Here is a 26,303-nt window from a genome sequence, read left to right as displayed (position 1 = left end):
GCATGGGCAGCGCCGCCATGGACCCCGCCGGGAAGGAGGCGGCCGCCGGCAGGAAGGGCCCCGGCCACAAGAAGCGTGCGCTGCGGGTGCACATCCCGGTAAGTGCCTCGGCGCCGGGCCCGGGACGGCCGGCGCGGCGCGGCTGCCTGAGGCGTGGGGCCAGGCCCCGTGCGTGCGCTGGCCGAGCTGCGCCCCTCCGCGCCGGGGCAGTGCGGGGGACCGACCCTGCCTCGTCCCCGCCGCCCGAGGGAGGGAAATGCGACACGGCGAGCCGCCCGCGGGGAAAGTTTCTTCCTGTTTGTGCTCCGAGAGCCAGGCGCGGGGCCGCGCGCTGTCTGGAGCTTCCTCGGACCCTCTCGGGCGCCGCGTCCTCGCCCGCCTGCCCCGAGCTGGACGCCCACCCCGGTTGTTCCTCCAGGGGTTTGGCCTCAGCAAAGCGTGGGGGAGCGGATGCTGGTGCAAGGTTTCCGTTTGGCTTGTGGCTGAAGAAGTGAAGTGGACGGCGTGTCGAGTGTGCACGGTGCAGCACGGGGGACGTGGGTCTGTGCACGGCTCTTCCACGCGCCGCGCAGGGCTGTTCGCTCTCTGGAGGGCGCGAGGCCACTCGCCGCCCCAAGCCTGACTTCCCGTCCCGCAGCGTTTCGGCGCAGGCAGCATTAGGCAAAACGAATCCCGTCTTGTCTTGCTTGGGGGCTTTCAGCACCTCTGTCACTAGGGTCTAGATACTGCTGCCTGCCGGGATGCCGGTGTACTTCACAACCGTCAACCGATGGCCTTGACACATACAATTATTCCCATTTTATAGATGGGGAAGCTGAGGCATAGAGGGATGAAGGGCATTTATACGCATACCTTTTCTGACGAGTGCTGCGCTGCTTTGCGTGCAGTTGTATAAGTGGCATAAAGTACAAGAAACCTGTGATGTGTTGTAGTTCAGAAGCTCGGCGTTGACTTGCGTTTGCCTGCTTATACAGATTGTATGCCCCGCAACACATTTGCAGCACAAGCATGTGTACAAATGCCCCAAGTGACCTTCCAGATAGGTGTCTTGGACTGAGTTAAAAAGAGAGGTCAGATGTTTTGGCTTCTTATTTCTTCTCCCTAATACTCAAGGCCATCTTTCTTCTCCAGCCTCGATTTTGTCCTCAATGGAAAACCTTTAGACAAAGAAGATAATTGATTTTCCATGTCAGTTAATTTTTTTCCCCTCTCTTGAATGGCCTGGTAATGTCGGTTGTCACTTGGCAAATGCTAGATATATGAATATCTGCTACTAAAGAGCTGATCTTGCTGTCACTCAAGGCAATCAGAGTTTTGACACAGATTTAGTTAAGAGCAACTGAGACTTGCTTCTCCTTCCCCTTGCCAATATATTTATCACTGGGTTTCTATTTTCTGGTATGTTGCAGTATAATTGCATTAAGAGTTTTTTCCTCATCCTTCTGGCTTGACAGTGAAATCTGCATTTGAAAAGATCCATTTAGACTGTGTTTTTTTCCCTCTCCTCTTTCATAACATTTTCTTGGCTGTTGTTTTGGAGCATGACTTCTATTATTTCAGTGGCGCCTGTCAGTGCTTCTGTAGTTGTCAAGGGAGCTTTCATCAGGCAGTAATTTTTATTATGCTCATCCTCCTCCTCTTCGTCTAGCTGCAAGATCATGTTTATTGCTGAGAGATTTAATTCTTGCTTGTTGAGTTCTTCGAAGTAAGGCCAAAGAAAGGGAAGAATAAGGTGTGCACAGAAAGCAGGATAGAAGAGAAAACATTGAGGGAGAGACCTACAGGAAAGAAATTATAAAGATTAAGAGTCTGATGCTGTCTGGTATCATAGTGATGTTCATCTGAGCCATTTGGTAAAACTGCCCTAGAAAGCATTGACAATCATTAGCAAGAAGTAGAAAAAGTCTAAAAACTATGTGAAAGATGAGATTAGGTATAAGGGCAAAACAATGTAGCTAGCATTAGTTATACCTGAATGGAAGGTATAGAGGTTCTCTGTTACAGATTTTCCTTTTTTTAGGGGTTGCCTAAACAGTGGCAATAATTGATGAGCTTGAAAAAAGCCTGTTTTGTCTTGGGTCACTGTGGAAGGATTGTACCTGTTTCAGATGAGAATAGTGGGAGAAACAAAGAACATAATACACCTACTTTTTTCAGAGCCACTGCTTTCTGAGCTGAATCCACCCCTCCTTCTGCCCATGTGAGGCATCTGTTCTGGGACAGTAAAGTTAAGGTTTTGGGAAGATTGGCAGTCTACAGGGTGTCTGTAAGCTGGATGCTCCTGACTTCTGCTGTCTTGATATGTACTAGCATGAGATGAGCTTTAGATCACCGCGTTCCTCTAGCATGCCAGTAAGTTAGTTGCTAAATCAGTGGCTGGCTCAGTGAGCTTTCCTTCTTTGCAGTTACCTAAGTAATTTATAATGACAGACAATTAATTTAGCTTGACCATAATATCATCGTAGGAGCCAATATGAGAGATGATAAGGAGGAGCAGACTTTAGCCCTATCTCAGCAGCACTTTCTGAAACTGTGAAAAGATGCTTTCTGTATGCTTAAAGCAGAGATAGAAAAGAAAGCAAGCCCCAGGTCTGAATATGCCTGGAATCTGCCAGCATTCAGATACAAAGCTCCACTTTGTGGCTGTAGCTTATCTCTAATGCAAAGATTTTAGTTCTTAAAACCATTAGAAGGCAACAGAACAAATCATAATTGGAATTGCATGCGTCTATTGCTTGGTACATCTTTTAAAAGCACTGTAATCTCTGTTCTCGGAGAGGATACAATTGTCTGACTCAGCTTGTAGCAGAGTTTGGTACTTTTCCTGAGTAATCTTAGAGGATTGCTCAGTTCTAATATGTCACTGGAATAAGCTGTTACTGCAAGATTCTGCTCTGACTTAAATTGGGTTTACACTGGTGTAACTCGATTCCAGTGTAATTTGGATTCCCACAGTGTAACCTAGTGGACTCTGCCCCAAGAACCTCACCCTGACTAGTGTTGAGTACCTGAGGCTTCAAAAGGGCGAAAATTGCCAGTACTTCACAGTTCTTTGAATTAGACCTGAGTACATTAGAAAGTGATTGTTTTTGTTGTTGTTATTGTAAAAAATCACAAAAGAACAACTAGATTTTCACAGTAAGCCACAAATAACACCTGTGGGGGCGGGGGGTGCAATGTGTGTGTTGTATATAAATAAATAAAAAGCTTCTGTTCTGCTCAGGGAAGTGTTTAATGCCACCTGTTCTGCCCTGACAGAAACTGGTGCAGTGAGAAGGGTCTGTAAAGGATTTGTGTTGTAGGTAATAAATAGTTGTTCTGGAGACCAGAGGTGGCTGGGCAAGAGCTCTGCACATTTCCCCACTTTTTATCAAAGCATTTTAGGTACTCTTTCCCCATCTCATCAGAGAGATGTAGTTAGCTGTGTTTGAAGTCAAGTAGAAGGCAGGATAGTTTTCCACCTTATAGACTAATAGCTAGTGAATTTTTCTGAAAGGATTTCTGAAAGGAGGGAACCTGCTAATGTTTCTTATCCCAGAACAAACTTATTTGAATAGCCGGGTTTTTTGCAGGGGAAGAGGAGAGGGAAGTACCCCTTTAAAACTGAATCTTGATTTGTTCCTGCTTTCTCCTCTCATCATCTAGAAAAAAGGTGCCCTGAATGTCGTGCTTTAGGTATTTCACAGGAGTACCAGAGATTTGAGGGAAGCAAGGGGGAACATTGGAGTTCGCACAGGAACTTTTCAGCTGCATTGTAAATAAGATTTTGCAAAAGGAGTAGCATCTAATAACTGCAGTTGCTAGGGATAACAGAGAGAACTGTCAGCCCTTCTGATTCAATCATGAGCTGATTGGTAGGGAGTGCAATTGCTTATTTAAACCATATCCCTTTTCTCCACCTTGTACTTCTGATTTAACCTGCCCTCCCTCTTGTCACCCCCAAGCCAGGAGCTCTGCAGGCCAGCAAGAAGATGAACTGCTTCAGAAGAGTGAAGCATGAGCATCAAAGAACCAGGGGAGGGGTGGGAAGCTGAGCAGACATGGATCATGAGGCTCTTAGCCACCAGAGGCGTGTATCTTGTTGTGTTGTTGGAGATTTTTAGAAATGGCAGCAAACTGCATGGGAAGAGAAGGGGAGGGGTAGGAACTGGCTCCAGCTGAAAATGAGTGTGGAGAAGAGGAATGAGGAAGTTGGTTCATTTGCCATCTCTGTGCCAGCATAGTGATAAAGGTTAAATCTTCCCATTAAAATTACAGTGGGCTTCCTCAGCAAACTGCATGGCATGCTATGTACTGTCTGTCCCCTTTAGTGTCCCAAGCTACAGAATTGGGGCCAGAGCAACTGATTGCCTACCAAAAAGCATTGTTTATAGTGTACGACTGGATATAGCAGGTTACTTTCAAACCCCAGACGCATGCTGTTTGCAGCACTTATTAGGTACTCCTGAACAGCCTTGCTGACACTGCAGATACCCGTTGCTGAAGTTTCCATCTCATCAGGTGGTGCTCTTTGCTTGTCTCATCACAACATCCCAGGTGTGTGTGGGGCGGGGATTGTCATGGGAGCCAGAGACAGAGGTGGGTGGTATCGGGAGCCAGACTGAGGTGCAAGGGTGGCCTTGTGATGTATGTGGAAGCAAGCACCAGCTGACATGCTGGAGATGCGAGTGCCTCCAGTTGCAGCCCAGATTGACCCCAGGCACCTGTGACAGAGCCTGATCCATAGCCTGATAGCAACATAACTTCCTCCCCTTCCACCAGGGCCCGAGCCTCTGAACCTGACTGACCCCAGCCCTTCTCTGTCTCCCTAGGACAAATCTCGTCTCTTAACCTGTGCTTCACTTTTCTCACCTCTCTGAAGGGGCTCATTTTCACGCTTGTAAATGAAGCACTGATGTTGCTTAGATGCAACATACCTTGGATATAACATACTTCTTTCTGGTCCGTGGGTGGTATGTTATTTTAGGGTTCTTCTGTACCAGTAAGGACACTGGAAGGTCAGTCACTGTATTTGAGAAAATAAATTGGGGTTAAGAAAGCATTTTCATACAGCTGCATAGACATCCTGCTTGTATGTCATTTATTCAGATGCTTGGATCAGCTTAGAAAAGGGCTTGTTCAATGGCATTGTGAGGCCCTGTTAGTCCTTGTGACACCCTTGGCAAATGCTAGTTAAAAAGTCAAAAAAAATGGTGTGTATGCATGTGGCAGGATGGGCAAGGGGAGGAATAGGTCTTCCTCTTTCCTACTTCCTGCCAATCCAGCAGCAAGCTGTGTGCTTTCCTATTCCTGAATCATTTTCCAATAATAAATATTCTGTGTATTAACGTATGCCCTTAACATTCATGTGGCCATAGTGCAACCTCACTACATTTGAGAACTATGCAACTATAACAGGTAGTACTCATTGACCATACAAGTGGAGTTAAATCGGGGTGCTCAGCCCCTGGCTTGTGGGCCAGATCCAGTCCCTGTGCCATGTCATCTGGCCTGCAGGGCTCCTCATGTATCTGTGGGGATTTTTGCTGGCTGTGGTCCCGTGTGCTAGACTTAACAGACTTAAACAGTTGAGCTCTGCTTAGTCAATAGAATTCAGAACTGATTTGGCCCGAGACATAAAATTAAAAAAAAAAAATAGGTTCCCATCAACATTGTCATTGGCCTTGAATGACTCAAGTGTAGTTAAAGGGGGAAGGGCTGTCCCTTGCACTGCAGGCAGGCTCACCCCTGTGAGAGTCTGCCTATGTCTCCAAATGTGAGGATCTTGACTACACAATTTATGGTGATGGTGGATTGGTTTTGGGCTTTCCCTCTAGCTTGCTCCTTCAAGCCTTTTGGCTAGGGGCAAGTGAGACCAGAGGGCAACTTTACTCCAAGGCCTCCAGGCTTGGGGCTTGCATGTAAGATGCTTCCAATCCATGGCAGGCATCTGAAACCCCAGACCATGAACGACACGTGCCTCTGGCAGCTGTGGGGGGATGGTGGTGCAGTGGCGGGAGCATGGCGGCGGTAAGTGGGAGCTCCTGCAGACGCCGCTGGCACTGTTGGTGGGGGAAGAAGGGGTGGCGAGTGCCGACCGGGGGCTCGGCAACCACCTGCTGCTGGCAGTGGCTACCGGGGATCGTGAACTGCCCACAGATGCTGCTGGCAGTGTCGGCGGCGGGGTAGCGAGCAACAACAGTGTCAGCGGTGCCTTTTTGTAGGGGTGCACCGCCACGCTTAGGGGGTACACGTGCACCCCCTACGTGTCACCCCTGCCCCAGACTGATGAGTCTGGGAGGTAGGACACTTGCCTTGCCAGTGATAGTGCCAAACAGAGTTGAACAATTGAGTTCTGCTCAGTCAAAATTTGGAATTTAATTTGGAACTGATTTGGCTTTGGAAACAAACAACATTTTATTAAAAAAAAAAAAAAAAAAAGTAGGTTCCCATCAGCAGGGGAAATACCATGATCAACAGGTTTTCCCAGGGTGAGGCCTATCCATTGCTCTCTGGGCAGGCTGACCCTGATGAGTTTCTCAAATGTGAGGAAACTTGGCTGCATTATGTTGTGGTAATGGGGGATTGTGTCTGCACTTTCCCCATGGCTTACTTCTTTGGCCTTTTGGCTAGGAGCAAGTGTGAGCAGGCAGCATCCTAACTCCAATGCCTTTGGATGCCTGCCATGGATTTGGGGAGTATCCAAAGTCCCAGGGACAAGATTTGGCTGGTGGTATGGCCACACATACATGAACAACTGAACTTGGCTGAGTCAATTTGAAATATGGAACGAATTTGGTGTGGAGCCAAAAAAAAATCAGCATTATTGGCACCAGGGTAGGTTATCAGAGCTTGCTTCAGCCTCTCTGAGTGCCAGCTTGATATTGCAGTACATTCAGGCCCAGTGCTTGTTCCCTCCTGGGAGAACAACTGCCCTTTTTTTCAGGGCTACACACACAAAAAAGGGTTCACAGCAGTGTTTGTCCACCTAGGCCAAGTGTTTTATGGCCATGCTCAGCATGGGCTGCATTTAGTCAACTTCATAGTTGATTTCCATGTCTGAGCACTTGGTGCTTTGAGCACCAGTGTAATGATATCCAGTGTATTTATTGGTGGGGAAGGGGAGGTTTAAGGGCCTTCTTTCTCCATGCTGATTGGTGGGGGGACCTCATCTTATTCAGGCAAATACGGGGCCGGGGGGGATCTATATAAAATCTATATAATAAGTGGTGGCTTGGCTGTGTGGTACTGTACAACCCCTGCAATATTTCTAGGAACGGTAGTGGGTGGCAAAAACACAAAAAAGTTTCTACTGCAGTTGGACTGATGTGTTTATTTTTCAGGTGGATGGTTGGGGAAGAAATCCAAGCTGCTGCTCTTTACATGTCTCAGTCTCTGGGATACAGTGCTTCTGTTTAAAGTTCGTGTGTGGAATACTGTATCCTGTAAATTACAGGGGATATTTTTATATGAATATAATAAAGAATGGATGGTTTTCTCCTACCTTTTTTAGGTAGTAGAGAACCATAATACAGTACAACATACTCGTTATTGCCTTCAGTCATTGAGGATTTATAGCATAGTACATAGGGTTCCTTATATTGTTTTAGATGATTTAGCTTGGCAATTTTTATTATGCAGGGTTAGTTTAATGGGAGGCGTAACAAATCTGTTGCAACATATATTTTACGGTCGTCAGCTGTACTATACAGTATTTATATAAACTTTACCATCATTGATATTAGGAGAACCTGGAATCATCTGTTCCCAAAATCTGTTTTTAGCAGTTGTCAGGGGATCAGTGTTTATACATTTTTTGAGCCTCTAGACAGACAGACGCATGGATTTTACATTCCAGAAGTAGGAACTAGTGGTGCATGTAAATGCGCTCCCTACAATATTATGAAAATCTAGTTACTTTGCATAGCATGAACAAAGTGTTAGAGAATATGCAGACAGATTTTCAAGCTAGTATGCAGCTGGGACGCTAATAAAATTGCTCTTGATTCTCCAAAAACAAACTTGAACACAGGAGTGACGACTCCGTGGTTAGTGTCCCGAACTGGGATTTGAGGCAGATTTGTTCAGTTCTGTATTCTGTCACAGACATCCTGTGTTGCCTTGGGCAGGGCATTTGGCCCAGGTACTCACAGGGCTTTAGGTGCTTAACTCCTGTTGACTTCAGTGGTAAGGTTTGGAAGCTGATTTATGTGGATTTGGGCCTAAGCGCATTTCTGTTTCCATGCTTTTACATGCAGATAGCACTTTCCGACTCATGGGTGTGAGTTACTTTTCATTCCATCCAGGAAGAGCACGCACCGACTGCTGATACTTCCATAGCCTGATGAAGGGTTTTTGAACCCGAAAGCTTGCTTAATAATTGTTTTTCCAACTATTTAAGTTGGCCTAATAAAAGATACCAGATTCACCCAAAGAACCTTGTCTGATAAACATTATGTATACTCTGAGAGAGTACAATAACAGGAGTTATATAAGCCGAGTTTTTTAGCTGAATAGAAAATGGGTGGATGGGAGGTGGTAAATATAGGGCCATATCATGTTAAGGATAGTACATGTATATTAGCCCATGCCATATTAGTTCTGTAGTGTTTTGTCCACCTTCTTAACGTTAATCCTATAATACATTACATGTGGAATGTGTGTCTCTGCTCATAAATTCCATTTTTGTTTTATGAGTGCCTGTTGCGCTTCTGCCTGCCTTTTGATTCTGTTCTATAGTGGAGCTTTGAAGGTTAATTTTGGTAACCAGGACTTGATCTTTGGTGCTTGTCTTTTCTACACTGGTAAATTTCCGTGAGCATGCTACTTTTGTTCAGGTCAGAGCAACCACACTTCAATCAACACTCCAGCTACAGCATTATTTGATTAGCGGCTGATGAGTTGTAACTCAAGCAGCTGTATCCTTGCTCCACAGGTAACTTGGATTATCAGCACACCCATGTGTTTTTAGCCCCTTCTTTGTAAAGGATGTTTTACAATCCCATGTTCTCATGGGACTGTTCTCAGAGACTTCCTATGCCTGAAGAAGGGAGATTGTGCTTGAAAGCTTGCAAAGAACTTATTTCCAATTACTCAGTTGGGCTAATAAAAGTTATTACATCTACCCAAAGAACCTTGTCTGCTTAAGTATGTCCTTAGACCAACACGGCTACAACCAAAAACCCAGTACCTGAGGAATGTGTCTTAATGACCCAGTGATCAGTTACTACCTTGACTCCCAAGAGTTTGGGTAATGGGATTCAGCCTCGTTAGTTAGTTCCCAAAACAGCAGACTGGCCTCCATTTAGGCTATAAGCAGGGATCACATTTGTCCCAGGATAAACCATTTTATCTTGGGACAAAGTGCAGTCATTAAGATGTCCATGTCTGTTGACCTGGGACAAATCCCAAAAAGCTTCAGAGATTAAGAGAATAACTAAAAGTTTTTTCTGAAACATTGCAATTGCGTCTGAACACTTATCCTGGGATTGTATCGTTGAATAAATGGCAAAGATGTGACAGTTCATTCAGCTGCTCACTATACCTTGATTAGCTGAGTGATGTGTGCACATGTCAATCCTGGGATTTTTCTGTTCTTGGACAGACAGAGGCACAGTTTACCCCAGGACAAATTCAGCGTCTCTTCCTAACCTTAGGAACCTTCGCTTTACATTGTAATGATTGAAAGTAATATCAGAGTGCAAAGAAGCGTTCGGACAGGTGACAATGCACTGCTGTGATGGCAGGGACATGGGACACTAGAGCTGGCCTCACCCCCTCCCCTCCCTTGGAGGTGATGGTGGCAGCAGCAGCACAGGGGGGTGTCGAGATGCCACACGGGCCCAGGCCACCAGTGCTGGCCTTGGCCTACTCCTCCCCACTTCCATTGTCACCGCCTGCAGGGCTGACCCGGTGGTGGTGGGAGAAGGAGCGGGCCTGCCGTGGTCGTGGCAGTGGCAGTGGGGGAAGGGAAGAAATGGGCCCAGGCCCAACAGGCCTCCAGTACAAAAACAACATTCTTTGTAAACTTGCCACTATTTTAACTTTGCAAGTAATGAAATACTAGGTATCTTTAATGCAGCAGTACACTGCAATGAAACCTAGTTACCTGTTCTTGGAGCACTATAGTGTTCAACCAAGACTGGGGAGTTAATGTATTAGGGGCTTTTAAATGTATATAAATCTGTAGGGATAGTTAGAGTTTACAGTCTTCAGGAGACACCTACAGACAAGAGGTAGGAGAAGGGAAGTAGTATTATTTCCATTGTGCACATAGAAGAATTGAAACAGTCTCTCAGATTGCACACCGAGTCTGCAGTGGAAATGCAAATAGAATAGTTTAGTGCCTGTATTTCAAGACAACTATCTCTTTCTGAAGAGCTTTTTATAGGTAGCCCTGACTGAAAGTTTTTACCAGGTGATGACTTTTTTGATGTTATGCCCGTAATGAATTTGTGATTTCTTCAGTTCCTTCTGGATGGGTCACGAGAGCCATACCAGCTGGTAGGAGCCTTATGGGTGGCATGAGCAGAAGGGTCAATTATTGAATGGGGCAAAGAGGACTAAATGAACCTTCCTGATCATAGTTCACAGTTGAGTAGAATCTGGCCGTGCTCCTTCCAGTGTTGTTTGGTGGATGCACGATCTGTGAGAGAGGTGGAGCCATCCTGGGATCACAGGGGGGGCTGGGCCATTGGAACATGGCCCATGGATGGCTTTTATTGCTTCAAAGAAGCTTTGCATGTCATGTTTATCAGTGAAACTCTGGATCTCCATGGCCTTCGCTTGCCACCACTGGTTCTTGATGTTCCCATCGCCCCCTCTGAACTACAGCTTTAAGCTGGTTGTAAGCCTCTCATTTTTTGCTGGTTGGAGGGTTCATTTTGCCAGCTGTAGAACACGGTTTTCTTCTGATGGATAAGTGCTGGGATTTCCTCATTTATTCTCATTGAACCAAACTTGGTGATGGTAATTGTAGTATCCAGTTCATTTGGTGACTTCATGCCTTATGAATAACGTTCTTAAGTTCCTCCCAATGTGCCTAGATGTCCTTGATGTCATCAGGTAAGTCAGAGAGACTCTCAGTAAGGCAATGCTGAAGAGCCTTGTATCTAGCTTGGTCTTGGAGTGCCTTGATATTAAATCTCTTCTGTATTCCTTTAGGTTGTTTACAGTGTTGTGGTGCAAGGTCCATGATTGATCTGAGCAAAGAGTAGTCTGTCCAGTAGTCATCTCCACGTCTCAGGACTTGGGTGATACAGACATCAGTATGATCATGGACTCTGACAGTAATATAGTCAAGAAGATGCCAGTGTTTGGAGCATGGGTGTTTCTAAATGGTCTTATATTTGTCACTCTCTCTGAAGATAGATAGTATTTGTGATGGGCAAGTCATGCTCTGCATGTTTGCTGAGGAGGAGGATACCAGTGGAATTTATTTTCCCTACCCCCTCTTTGGCAATGGTGCCACTCCACAGTTCAGAGTGTTGCCCAACTCTTGTGTTGAAGTCACCCATGAGAATGAGCTTGTCTTCCTTGGCAGTGGCAGTCAGGACTGTGTCAAGAGCAGAGTAGACCTGTTCCTTGTTGACTTCATTAACTGTGGGGGTGTACACACTGATGACTGTAGCATACTGGTTGAAACTGAGCTTGAAGGGGAGAGCCATAAAGGATGTGTTAATGTCTACAGGGAGTTCTGGGAGTTCTGCAGTCTGACTAAAAATCTTGCTCCTGATGGAAAAGCCAACCTGTGAATGAGTCTCTTTTCAGGTGGCTTTCCTTTCCAAAAAAAATCTACAGCCACCTTCTTTTATCTGGCCTTCATCTGCCCAGCAGGTCTTGCTTAGGGCAGCAATATCCATGCCATATTTTGCAAAATTTCTAGCCACTGTGGCGGTTCTTCTTTCAGGACACACTGTTCCGGGAGTCCGTGAGAGTGTGGACCTTCCATGTGGCTCATTTTAGTACTTTACTTTGCTGGTTTCAGCAGTAGGTAGAGTAATTCCACTGGATGTGGCAATCCAGCCAGGAGGGTTTGAGATGGCCTGTTTAGGGCATCTTTTCTAGCCTCTTCCCCATTCAGAGTGAGCAGAGGGGATCCTCAAGAGGATAGCTCAGTCATGGCTGCAGCTGCTGAGTTGTATTTTTGTCTTGGTAAGTACTGTGACACGATTGCTGCCTTTGTGCAGATTTGTGACTAGGGACCCCAGAAATCACTCTTCCTGTTCCCACCACCACTTATCCATCACCACATGGCTTGGTTTGTTAGATATGTTAACATCCCTGGCAGAGGCCTGCATGTGATATCTTTTAATGTGGAGAAGCCAATGTGCAAGCAAGAGCCATGCAAACTTGACAGGAAGGAGCCTTGAACCCAGTGGTTAGGATGTCCAAGACAACCAGAGACCTCCATCCTACTGCAGCCCTTGTCCGCCTTCACAACCACGGAGAACCAGCAGGTCCTCAAGTATACCTGTTCTGCCATTGGGCTTTTCAGGACCATGCTTATTCTGGGACCTCGCCTCAGACCTGTTCGCTGGGGGAGATCCTACCAAGAGTACAAGACTCTGGACGACATAGCTCTGAGGGTCGCTGGAACACACAAGCTTCTCCACCACAACAAGGTTACGGTCCAAGGAGAGGTCTTGAACTATCTTGTTTAGCTCTTAATCTTTCTACGTATGTATATAGTTTGGCTGAGTGAAGGTGATGAAGAAAAAGGCTTAATTCTATAAATACCAGGACTTCAGGGATGTTAATGGTAATAAGAGAAGGGAATCAGTGAGAGAGAGACTTTGGAGCATAACTGATGAAAAAGGGAAAATTGGGCTGTCAGGGTCATATATTTAGTAGGGCGGTGGTTTCCAACCTTTTTAGACTGTGAACCGGCAAACTGCAGACCACAGACTGGCAAAGGTGGACCAGCATACTGCAGTCTGGAAGTGCCCGGCATACTGCTCAGTACAAAAAAGGGTTGGCTGCCGGTCCGCAGTACACTGGTCACTTCTGGGCTTCTGGTCCGGCAGCCAATCCTCCTGTGGACCGGCAGCCAACCCTGCCAGGCTGTGACCCAGAGGTTGGGAACCTCTGTAGTAAGGGATTAGTTTCCCCAAGGAAAGCAGTAAAAAGAAACCTAATTTCTGTGGTCTTCAAAGCTAAGACTGGAGCAAGCACTAAAAATGTACTGTAGGGAACGATCCATTTTTGAGAGCTGAAAATCATCTAAGAATCCTTTTCAGTCTCCAACCTTTGTGATTCTTCAAGAGCTCAGGGGTTGTGTGCACTTGATCAGATTGATCCTTGAAAAATGTAATGGCACCAAACAGATTTGGTGTAGGTTTTGTGCATGTGTGAATGAGCTGCAAGTGTGTGTTATAAGACTGTGTGTGCTGGAAGGAAACAAACAGCTCTAGTAGGTACAATATATTTTGGATCCTTTGCATGAACAGGTCTCTGCTAATGTAAAAACATCTGGATTTAGTTTTTGGCTATACTAAATTTTAATTTACATTTTAAATCCTGTGCTTTAATAGGACAAAGCCAGTAGAACGACAACTTTGAATCTGCAAATGCCTCTTTGCCTTATATTGATAAAATTTTTGAACAACAACAAACTCTGCAGCTTAAAATTCCAACCAGTTGGGCTAATGGCTTGAGAGATTAAGGGTACTTTAAAGTTTGAATCCTACTGCCTTGAGTACCTACTGCTGTCCAAGACCAATACTATAATTTGGACTAACCTTGGTCTTTGGCTCGCTCGCTGTTCCTTGCTTACAACTGTTCCTGTAGAAATCTTTGAAGTCATGTCATCTCAAACAACGCATGGTCCTCAGAGCCCACTGGGGGCAGAAAAAAGTCTGAGAACAATGAGAACAGGCACAGCCAGTCACTTCCTCTAATTGTTGTAGTGGATGGTGGAATATAAAGAGGAGGAGGGGGGCAATGGAAATGTGTCTTGGAGTGGAAATTGCTATGTGAAAACAAATATGCCCAGGCTTGCTGGTTGGGTGGCTGACTTGCTGTGCAGAATAACCTTTGCAACAGGAATCCTCCGTTTTGGATATGTGTAAGCCCTGGCCAGAGGACATTAGTGTTTTTATTTCAGAAACATTTCTTTTCATGGCTATTAAGAAATCTGTTTTTTAACTTCTAAATGTTGGAAAAGGAAAGTACGAGTCAACTATTCATTTAGCTGGCTAAAGTCTCTTTTGTCTTAAAAACAAGCTGTATTGAGGCCAAAGTGGGGCAGGATTTTAAATTTTCAGGTAACTCTGTTTTGCATAATACCCATTATCCCAAGTGCTCTGAAAATGGATACCTGCACAGCAGATCTGTACTGTATCTACTTCTGGGGATCACCTGGTGTATGACACAGCTGAGACAGAGAAGAGGGGATGCTACACAACTGTTCTTTTTTCAGCTTAGCTCCTAGCCATTTCAGCAATACAATGACTGTGAAGCTGACTGTGAAGATAACATAGCTACAGCGTGCCTCCAGTATTCCCACTGACTTCAGTGGGGCTGGATCAGGGCCTTAATGAACATCATGCATGACCTCTATTGTGCATGCATTTTATGTGACTTTTCAAATATTCCTTCCTTAGTCAAATCAATACCGGTTTCTTCTGGAACATTTCTCCCATAAGAACTGTTTCTATCAATGTCACCTTACAAAATTCAGCTTTTTCCAAAAAGAAGGAATTAAAGTTGCAAGGTTTTTATTCTTAAATTCCAAAATAAATGTAATTTCCCTCCCAAACAAGAAGGGACCTTTTGAAGAGAAGCAAAATTAGGATGAACTTTTTTTTCCTGAAAAGTAAACTCTAGAGAAAGTTATAAGCAGTTAAAACATGGGGTCAGAAATTAAGCATTATATACCCTTTACCAGAAGTGACTGGTGTCCTGCCATAATTTACAGTAATCTGAAAGGGTCACAACCTTATAGGAGGAATTTGTTTTCAGGTCAGCCAAAAAAACATCGTCTCCGTATTGGACACCTGCATATTCAGCTGTGGCTATAGGATCTTATTATTCACTGTTGAAATATAGCCATTTCTGGGGCAAAATGTGACAGTTGCAGTCAACAATCAACATTGCAGAGTAATTGGGGAAAATCCAAATACTTACTTCATCTACTTAGTAAGTGAATCTGAGATGTCTCTGTAACTGGATTACAAGTTATTCTTTTATGGGGGCTACATGAAGAGGGAATTGTCAGCAAAAGACACTGATTAGTTGATTTGGTAATGGAGCTATCATTAGTAACTTGATTATGTCATTACATTGCTTTCCCTTTTAGACAGATATTTGTATTGTATTAGAACTAATTAATCTGTAGAAACAGCCTGTGTGTGGTGCAATGGATTTTAAGCGGAGAATGATAGCGGACCTAAATTGGAGATGGTTTACTGATAGAAATATGTGGTTAGCAGTGTTGTTAGCAATACAGAAGGATGATAATGGAGAGCATAAATGTTCCAAGGAACTAGATTTTTGTGGTTTTTCTTATTTAAAGTTTTCATATGAATTGAGAGCTCTTCCAAGGTGCTAGACTGATGGGTCAATCTATCACAAACAGTAGCTGTGCAAGCTGTCTTATCTCCTCGGGTTGCTTCAATTCTGAGAGGCCAGTTTAGCCTCCTGGCAACTACTAGCAAAGGTATGAACTGTTGTGGGGTGTCAGCTTGCTCTCCTGTGACTGAAGTGAGGGCCCTGCTATAGGAAAAGGCAAGGGAAGTCAAAACCAATGCAAATATTAATCGGTCACAGAAATGCAAGTTGTGTCTTTGTTCAGAGGCTCTCCACTTTTATTTAAAAACATTAAGCTTCCCAACATCTTTGAGAGAAGTTAAACTTTAGGGGTTAAGGCCAGCTTTTTCAGAAGTGTCTAGTAATCTTGGATGCCTAATTTGAGGCTCTTGATTTCACTGGGAAATTCAACACTTCTCATCTCTAACCAGTATCTTAGTAGCTAAAGCTGGGCACCAAAAATAGTCTGTTTTAAATAATTCTTGGCACAAATATCTTGTCCATTGTTGAACAGCAAATTCATGAAACAGCTGAAAGTAAATTCCTGATTTAGCAGTCAGTAACCAGTAGACATGTGTGGCCCTAATTCTGCTGTTACGACATCGTTGGAGTTGCCCTGATGTATTGTGCTGTAAGTGAGCTCTGAATGGGGGCCACTACGCAGACAGACAATGCAAAGTGATTCAATGTTGCCAATATCTAAAGCTATATTTTGCCCCAATAGTGTGTTGTGAATAAACAGTGTGTTGGAACGATTAGTATTTTTCCATTTTTTCTTGACTGGCAGGAAGATCTAACTTTCTTTCTGCAATACACATGGCATAGAGACAGCCAGAGCTTTATGGCTCCAGGTGCTTCCAGTGGCTCAGTTGAGGAGGTGGGTCAAGGGTGGGCAATTATTTTGGGTGGAGGGCTGCTTACCTAGTTTTGGCAGGCGGTTGAGGGCTGCATGTGTAGTGCCACCCCTTGACAGGTTCCCCGCCCCCTGGTCACCACCTTGGGACCCATGTCCCAATGTCTTAGGACCAATGTCCCAGGGCCAGCAGTGGTGGGGCCCAGAGCAGGGCACAGGCTGGCAGGGGTCTGCGGAGCCGGGCTGGGCTGCACCAGCAAGGAGTGAGGAGCCCCTGCCAGCTGGGACCCCGCGCTCCTGCCACCCCGCTCTGTGCCCCACCGCCACTGGCCCCAGGACACAGGTCCAGGCCCCATGCTCCCACTGGCTCCCCACTTGCTCACCCCCAGTGCCCCCAGTCCCACACTGCAGGTGCTTGCAGCCCGTGCAGGGCTGTCTGGAGCAAGCACAGGCAGCCTCATGCAGGCTGCAGGTGGCTGCAGCATGGGCCACGGGGCGGGTGAGGGGCCACTTTTCCCGTGCTCAGTACCAGCTTGTAACCTGCCCCACTGCCAGCCTGGATTGGGGGTGGGGGGGGAAGAAAGCAACCCCTTCCCACCCCATGCCCGGTGCCTCACACTGTAGCTGCTTACAGCCTGTCTGGGGCTGCCTGTGACTGCTCCAGACAGCCCTGCATGGGCTGCGAGTGCCTGCAGTGTGGGGCGCCGGCCATGGGGTAGGCAAGGGGCCGCTTTTCTCTGCGCAGGGAAGGAGTCCAGGGAAAAGCTGAGCGTGGGGTGGAAGTGGCCCCTCCCCTGCCCCATCCCCGGTGCCCCGCGCTGCAGGTGCTCGCAGCCTGCATGGGGCTGTCCGGAGCAGGCACAGACAGCCCCACGCGGGCTGCGAGCAGCTGCAGCATGGGGCACTGGGCAGGGAGGGGCCGCTTCCCCCTGCCCCCCATGCTCCTTCCTTGCCTGGGGTCCCCCCACTCCCACCTGAGCTTCCCATGCTGGGGCAGCCACGTGCTCGCAGCCCAGAAACCAAGGCTGGGGGGTGGGGCTGTGTGGGCCCTGCTGTTGTTGGAGCCCGCTGGGCTTCCCCTGGCATTTTTGACAGGAACCAAGGGCAGAGAAATATTAATTTTCTACACATTTTTTTTAAGGACCTCACAGGCCGGCTAGAATGGCCCCACGGGCCGGATTCGGCCCAGGGGCCATATTTTGCCCACCCCTGAGGTAGGTACAAACCCTTTAAATCATGCAGTGGAAGCAAAAAGCAGATAAAGAGGGCAAGGACTATTCTAGTAAGCCAAGTTCTGTTTAATCATATCCACAATAATTAAACAGATTAAGGGTATTATTATTATACAAGGTAATACACGGTCTTTGATATGAGTTTTGAAACTGTCATTTAAATGTCATACTTCAGTAGCCATGCTCAATGCTTTATTAGACCCTAGTAATGCATGCTTGCACACCCTGTATGTGTGCAAATACGCACATTCGCATATGCATATATGTTTTAGGAATGCAAAAAACTAGAACTCTTGGTTCCAAAATGATACCTTTTATTAGACCAACAGGAAAATGGCAAGAAAACTGTCCTTTTCTGCAAGCTTTCAGGATTTTTTTTAGGAAGGAACTGTTGTGCTGCTACAGCTAAGCTTGCGTTCTGTTTTGTACTTAACCTAGGAATTTAATACTGTTTGTTTTATAGGAAAAGCAGAATGCATCTTTCCCAAATTTTCAGTCCAAACTTTCTGAGTAAGACTCTGAAGTAACTTTTCTGAGAAGGTACAAGGAACTCAAGTAATTTTAAAGTTCCGTTTGATTGAAAATTGGCCCCAAAAAGGTCATATTCTGACTTCATCACTCTTCCATGGTGCCAGCCTTTCAGTACTCCCTTCCACAAGGGAGGGAATGTGGGTGGGTAGGTGGGTGGGTGTAATTTTACAGAATCATGCAGAAAAGATAATGTAAGGGATCTGTGGTCAAGCTGGACATGTGGAACTTGTGTATAGCAGTGATAGACGGGTGGGATCCTTGCTGAGGCATGGCGAAGTTTGTGGTGCATTCTGTCCAGGTACATGGCCCTAGGTAGGGGAAGAATAGGGTATATTCTGGTAGTGACTCCTTGCTTTTTTTTTTATTAGGATGTTATGTATCGACAAACTACAGGCATACCTCGGAGATATTGCGGGTTTGGTTCCAGACCACCGCAATAAAGTGAATATCGCAATAAAGCGAGTCGCACGAATTTTTTGGTTTCCCAGTGCATATAAAAGTTATGTTTACACTATACTGTAGTCTATTAAGTGTGCAATAGCATTATGTATAAAAAAAAATGTATATACCTTAATTAAAAAATACTTTATTGCTAAAAAATGTGAAGTGAGCAAATGCTGTTGGAAAAATGGCGCCAGTAGACTTGCTCGATGCAGGGTTGCCACAAACCTTCAATTTGTAAAAAATGCAATATCTGCGAAGCACAATAAAGGAAAGTGCAATGAAACGAGGTATGCCTGTATACCTGATACGCAACACAATGTGTTGTTTGTAACGGTAAAGTAGGTAAATGTTGATCTTTGTGAAGTGCACGTATTGATTGAATTGGGCACTGAAACTCATTGCAGTGTAAACTCAGCCACACTTGGTAATTTGTATCCAAAGATTCAGCCTCTGAATTGGTTCATGAATATCTCTTTCTTCCACAGTCCAAAAATATAGATTTGCCTTCAGAAGCTGAGCCTGAGCCAGACTGCTGTGTAGCAGTACAAACTTACAGCAGCGAGTTTTCTTTATCTTGGACCCAGACATCATCCTTCTTCCAGGAGGCAGGACCATAGCCTGTGGAGGGAGAAGGGTAATCTCACATTGTGAAGCACAAGACTCCTGGCCGTAAGAGTCCTGACAGTTTTGTTATTGGCAGCATGTAAACCAAACCAAACTGCACACACTGCTGATTTTTTTTTTTTTTTTTTTGGCAGATAGTTGTGTGGCTGATTTTGGAGTTACTACTTGATAGTAGTCTTAAACTGATACAAAAATTTTCATACTAAAGGATTTACAAATCTCTACACTTTTATTTTTTCGCATATTACCACCTCTAGGGTAGGAAGTGGCAGATGTTCCACTTGCCTGTGATGGCATCAGACAAATGTAGACCAGAAATTTAAAATCCTTCATCCAACTGCTGAATTTAAGATGCTTCATCCAAGTCACAGGGTAGACTTAACTCGTAGAACATACTTACCTAAGAATTGAGAATTTGACTGTAAGATTGTCATCCATGGCCATTTTCTAAAGGCAAAATGCCATGGTTATTTAATGATAAGAGTCAGGAACTTGATTTTTACCTCCATCTAAACCCCCCCCCCCCCACATGTTCTGTCTTTATTTAAACTCGAGTGCCTTTAGCACATACTATGGAGTGAATTGTACCATTTTGGAGGGAGATATAATACTTAGTGAGCAATTAGTATCACTTCCTCAATCAACGCGAAAAGTAAAAATGTCACTAATCTTCTGACTTGGTCCTTTGGTACATCGAGGGTCCTGACGTTCCTTACTGTAGTCTTGTTACTAATCCATCTTTCAGTGTGTTTTCTGTAACTGCATTCACCTGTCCGCTGAGTGCATCCATCGATATCAGCAGTCTGTCTGCTGTAGCTTTTGCTAATACCCTAAATTCAGGAGGGACCTGGTTCATTTGAATTTGTCACTGAAGTGAACTCCTGGAGAGCATCCAGACTGTTATTAATGAGTTATTTGATCCAACTGCTCATTTTAAAATTCTTTTAAAGGGAGCATCTGATGAGGGAACCAACACAGTGATAACAACAGTAATGGGTTGTGCTATTAGCTCGGTCTGCAGATTTCAGAAGGCATCATAAAACCCACTGGATTAATTCTGATGCTGTCCCTGTGAGGCAGAGAAGCATCATTCCCATTTGTAGGTTGGGAAGCAGCTCTTTCTGCTTTTAAGGTGTTTTTCCTGAAGTTGCACACTCTCTGTGATAGAACTGGAAACAGAACCAAAGTACCTTGGTCATCTAGGTAATGTGTAAGTCTTACCATTCTTAAAGGTGATCTGTACAAGGTAGATCAGCATCAACTGCATTAGTTGTGTGGCATGGCTCAGGTCCTGATTCTGTCTTGAGCCTGTGTAAAGCTCCAGGTGTGCAGAAGCTATGTTAGTGGAGCCTGGTCTGGGCTTAAGAGTTCACCTATGCTGAGCGTGTCACAGGATGAGGGCTTCACCGTAAACAGACTACTGCAGTCTCTTTTTATTTTAATACTTTGTCAGATGGCACAGTTAAAAGACCCATCTGGCATTGGGGCTCCCTATAACCCATCTCCTCTCGTACTCTGTTTACTGCTAGTGAAAATAAGGTGGTGTTAAACATGGGGTGGGAAACTTTGTGACCAGGCAAAACCGCCTCTAGCTGTTTCCTTTTGTTTCTGGAGACATGTGGAGGCAAGGGTAAGCAGCATTTTGGCACACTCCTGACTCCATAAAAACACTGCTGAGGGAACAACGGAAGTTGCTCTGGCTATTTTAAACAAAGATTGGGTCATCAGACTTTTCAGGGCTGCAGCAGAAGATGGCTTCGGAGAACTGGCTGGCTGTTCTCCTTGGACTCTAGGGAGATCTTCGGAAAAGCAGATGCTGTGTAGATCACTCTTTCCGTGGGAACTTTGGTTTGAACCTGGAAATGCAAATCAGCACTGAATTCTATCACACCCCTGAAAAATATGATTTCCACGTAGTTGGTGAAAGTATTCCTTTTGTCTGTAATTGGCATGCAAAAGGAGGAACTATGGGACTTGCTGGCTGCCAAATACTCATAATGAAAAAGCAGGACATTCCTTTTCCCACCCATAAATACTACGATTTTCAGGATTGATTGATTTGATTTTTATTTATGCTGCTGTCCCCAGTAGAACAGGTAAAATAAAACAAAACCCCAAAGAACACCAAGACTTAGCTTCACCTGCTAACCTGTGCAAAAGAAATGGTTGTGCTTTGCTTATGAATGAGGCCAGGCTTCAGCTCTTGCAGGCTTAGGGGCAAGAACTGAGACCAACCTCCTGTGTGTTTTGACTAAGTGAACTTGTTGCACAGGTGATACTTGCAGGAGCTTGCTCTCAGCTGATATTAGGGATTTGATGGAGCATAAGGAAGGAGGCAGTCCTTTTGGTATATCAGTCGTTTGGATGGGTGGTTATTTCCTGGTGACAATGCCCTCTTTTTCCTTATCCCTTTGTAATTGCACTATTCAGGTTTTCCTTCCTCTTTTTGAGCTGCTATCATTATTGCTATTACTTGTTTTAAAAACATTCCTGAGTAGAAATGTTACTTTCTTTTCATTCAGGCTGCTTGTTAGGTTTAAGATATGATTTCAGCCTCCTGGATGGGTTAGGAAGGATCATCTGGACTCCAGCTGGGAGCTATTATAGCCTTTCAACAAATCTCAGGGTGGTTCAGGCTCTTGTACAGGCAGTTGATTTTTTAGCTAATTATAGTATAGCATGTCTGTGAAATCAGTAATATATAAAATCCATGTGATCTGCTTATGTTGATGTTGCTTCAGTGTTGCATAGAAAGGAAGCCTGGTCTTACAGAGCAAGAATCACATGAACCTGGTACTTCTGGAAAATGCCAGAAGTATAATGGTGGCTTATAGATCCAGTTTGTTCATTAAATGAGTCCGTGCACCATGTGATTCGTTAATATGAAATACTCTCATTTCACTTTGGCTTACAGGAAGCCACCTGCTTAGGATCATCCTACTTTTCCTTTGCCCTTCCTACAATGCAGTCTCCTCCCTAGCCCTGCATGCCTGTAGTTCCTCTACTCTTCCTGTGGTTGGGCAGCAAAGGATCTTCCTTCTCGAGATCCTTAAACATATTCTGTTTTTGCTGTGAAAACAAAACTTCTTGAACTCGGAACCATTCTGTTACTTTGGTTGTTGATGACCTCCTGGGGCACGGATTCAAATCGCCTGCTATTGTAGGAACCTCATTGTATAATCTCTTCGATACACTTACTAAACTGTGTCTTAAAACCACTCAGGTTTTTTGCCCTTTCTGTTCCTTGTAGAATTCTGTTCCAGAACCATAGTGCTTGCTCGCTTTTGCTTCTCAATTTCCCTGAACTCATTAATGACTGATTTATGTCCATTTGTTCTTATGCCAGCGTAGTCCTTTGGTTTAAATAGCGCTTCAACCTGCCTGGCATTAAACCTAGGATGTGTTTATAGTCATGGTATCCCCTCTCAGCCATTGTTTTGGCTAGGGTAAACAAACCAAGGTCTTTTTTTTTTCCTTTGAGATTATACTTTATAGTCACTTGATCATCTGAGTGAGATCCCTTCTGCCCTTGTTAGAATTTTAGTTCCTCTTTCATGAAAATATGTATCCAGAATTGTAAATAGTATTCCAGGTGAGACAGGTTTTACCAGTTTTTTGTATAATATTGTTAATACTTCTCTATTTCTATTTGCTTGAACAATCAAATGTGATCAAATATTCCTCTACAAAACTACATCATATTAGCGACACATAGTCATACTAATGAGTCTGTATGATGAACTAATGCGCCAGGCTTTTCTCTTCCTGTTTCAAGCGAGATAGTCCATATGTACATGAACCCTCACATTTCATCTAATTTCTACTACTGCAGCCATCCAGATTATCCAGTTCTTCCAGTATGAAATTCTTATTCTCCTCTGTATTGACATGTCCCCCAACTTTGTAGTATCAGCATTTTTTTGCAAAGGCCATTAATAAAAATATTATTGAAGACTGGTTCCCAGGAATATCCTTATGCTCTAATTTTATAATACTGAAAAATGTTTGGCTGTTTTGAAATCTGCTTTTATAGTTGGAGTTGCCAATGAGGCCTATCTGTAAAGCTGCCCAGTACCTTCCACTATAAGTTTCTTATATTTTTTGGCAAACTTTTTGTTTAATTACCCTGCATGGAAAATTCAGCCTATCTGTCACAGGCTGACTTTCTTGATTTTGGGGGAAGTTTCAGCCAAAATGGTTAGTCTTTTTCAAGAAGGATAGAGAAAATGTTATATTGCCCATGTTAACATTCTTAGGCTGCTTCCTTGAGACCTTTAGCAGCTTTCTGCTTCAGAACTAGGACTTTAAATTTGCCAAGGGGTTGCCCTGGCATGAGGATTGTAGGAAGTAGGGTTAGAAGGAACCCCACAAGATCATTTAGTCCAGGACTCTGACTAAATCATTCCAGTCAAGTATCTGTCCAACTGAGATCAAACCCAGTTTTTGGAGAGTTTACTAGTTAGTGTCTCTACTCTTCCTCTCTTCCAAGCCAAGTTGAGAAGGCAAAATACACATTGCCTTGACACCAGGGCACTGCTGTATTTCTAGTCTCTAATCCAAACTTTGGGGTTAACAGAATCATAGAAAATTAGGGCTGGAAGGGACCTCAGGAGGTCATCTAGTCCAACCCCCTGCTCAAAGCAAGACCATCCGCAACTGGATCATCCCAGGCTTTGTCTAGCTGGGTTTTGAAAAGCTTCAAGGATGGAGACTCCACAGCCTTCCTGGGTAACCTGTTTTAGTGCTTTACTACCCTCCTAGTAAGAAAGTTCTTCCTAATATGTGGCCTAAACTTCCCTTGCTGCAACATGAGCCTGTTGCTCCTTGTTCTGTCATCTGTCATCGCTGAGAACAGTCCGGCTCCATCCTCTTTGGATCAACCCTTCAGGTACTTGAAGTGTGCTATCAAGTCCCCTCTCAGTGTCCTCCTCTCTAGACTACATAAACTTGGTTCCCTCAGCCGCTTCTCATCAGTCATGTCCCCCAGCCCCCTCACCATTTTCATTGCCCTCCGCTGGACTCTCTCCAATTTGTCCACATCCTTTCTGTAGTAGGAGCCCAAAACTGGACACAGTACTTCAGCATAGCCATTTCCAAAAACTTTCTCAACAGCTTGGGATAGACGAGACATGGAAACCTTCATCCTAATCAATTAATATTTGGCAAAGTTGAAAACAACAGGGCCTTTTAATGGAACATGTTTGGCAACCTTAGCTATGGGTAGTTGATAGTCCAGCTCTGGCTGTAGTTATGTAAAGAAGAACGACTGCCTGATTTATCTCCTGAAACAGGCTGACTTTTCTAATCAAAGCGCTGAAGATAACCTTTGGGTAAGCACTTCTATTCAGGACTGCCTCTGCTGTACAGGCAGCAGAGTTGATGGCTGAGGACACTGAAACGCGCAGAATCGGTGGGGGGGGATGAGTACGGGCTGGTGGGGCGGATGTTTGCTGGTTTGGCTAAGGCAGCACAAACCCTGGAACTCGTCCTACTCACATTTTGAGGTGAGTCCCGTCTCGACATATGGTGGTGTGGCTTACACACTTGTTTTTACTACTGACAGATTTGGAGCATACAAAAGGTCTGATTCAGGGAGGTTCTGAGCCTGCCAGAAGCGGTAGGAGACCAGCCCTTCTCAGCTTCATGACTTGCTCCGTAATCCGATTGAGTTGGGGCTGTGATGTTTGGAGCGGTTTTCTTTTCTTTCTTCCACACTATGTAAACTTGCTGCTTATTCCCTGTTTTTTTCTCTCTCTGCCTCACTCTTTCTCCAGCAGCTTTATTTTCTCAGTCCATTTGGTTCGTAAGGGCCACGCAAAGCATATGTGTAACTTTCTTAGTAGTTATAATGAAGTGAAATAAGAGGTTAATAGTGTATCTGGGTCAATATTGTTTTCTTTTTAGCAGCTTTCCCTACTGAATGTGCTTTCAACTGTATTGTGTGCTGATAATTGATGACTTAGAACTGGCTGAGGTTGACAGCAGGGTTAGAGCAGCTGTTTGGAGCAAAGCATCAGAAATGTATAAAACTGTTGTATTCATGAAAGCTGAACAAGAATGTCACTTCTCCCCTCCCATATAAGTAGGTGCTTTAAGGTGGTTTTGTGTAGCCTGATACCTACTGGGAAAGTTGCAGGCTTTCAAGAAATCAAGGATAAAGCTGTTTGAATTGATCTTTATGATATTTTAGTGAAATTTAAGCAATCCATTATGTTGTGCTTTAGTTAGCATTTTTTTCCTGTATATGGATTTAGTGCTTTGGGGAAAGGTGCTGGATTATCAGCCCTGGAGAGTAAGTTGTCCATTTATCCCGAGAGTGTGTACGACACCAGCAGCTACCTTATTCTTTCACCTCCACCTTGACCCAACAGGACACCTCTAGAGGGTGGTAGATGTCCTTTTCCACATCCATGCAGTCTGTGACCACTCTGCTGCGGCTGTGCTGGTTTTGTGTTGTGAAGACCTGTCCATTTGGAACTGAACCAGCTACAAACTCATGTCATGCAGACTTAAAAAAAAAATATTAAGGTATTTAAAGCATTCTCCAAGGATATTGCCTATCATTTGCCTCACTTTAAGGAAAGTCTTTATATCTCAATGGCTGCTTCTTCTGGAGAGAATCCATGCCTGGTAGCATTTCTAAGGAAATCTCCTACCACTGCATCATAATTAGCGCATCTTCCCTGGCAGGGGAATAATGGTTTCTGCAGGGCACAAGTGTATTATCACCATGTTACCTAGCTCTTTTTTGGCTATGGTAGTGCTAACACCTGGGAAGCTGCAGTATTTTCCTAGAAAAATGTTAGTGGCAGTTCAACACTTTTTCGTTGCAACCAGCTGATTGCTTCAGGTGTAGCATTGTGCAAATGGAGGCAATGCTATAGATCTCATCGCACCCAGAAGTAGTGCTGACCATTTTCCGCCACACAAGTGCTGAACTTCCACTGCTTTTGCAAGCACGTGAGCTTCTCCACAATCCTTGCTGTTGCCTGCACAGTGACAGGACACAGTGTTAGAAGTGGCTGGATTCAGTCGTCTCAGAGAGGAGGAAACAAAGGAAAAGGAAGAGAGCAAGTGACACTCCTTATCGGGGAGAGAGGATTAGTTTTCTG

General features: G+C 44.6%; 1 protein-coding gene across 1 annotated transcript in view; it reads left to right on the top strand.

Moving 5' to 3' along the window:
• Positions 1-6: 6 nt before the first annotated feature.
• The window catches only part of PRKAG2 (protein kinase AMP-activated non-catalytic subunit gamma 2), a 328,707-nt gene continuing 302,410 nt past the window's right edge, over positions 7-26,303 (top strand). Inside the window, exon 1 of the mRNA XM_019530337.1 lies at positions 7-98. Within this exon, the coding sequence (XP_019385882.1) occupies positions 18-98 (81 nt within the window). The 5' untranslated portion in view covers positions 7-17. The remainder of the gene's footprint in view (positions 99-26,303) is intronic.

Source organism: Crocodylus porosus, unplaced genomic scaffold (genome assembly GCF_001723895.1).
Source record: "Crocodylus porosus isolate Cpor-Errol unplaced genomic scaffold, CroPor_comp1, whole genome shotgun sequence".
NCBI lineage: Eukaryota > Metazoa > Chordata > Crocodylia > Crocodylidae > Crocodylus > Crocodylus porosus.
This window is presented reverse-complemented; position numbering and strand designations above follow the sequence as displayed.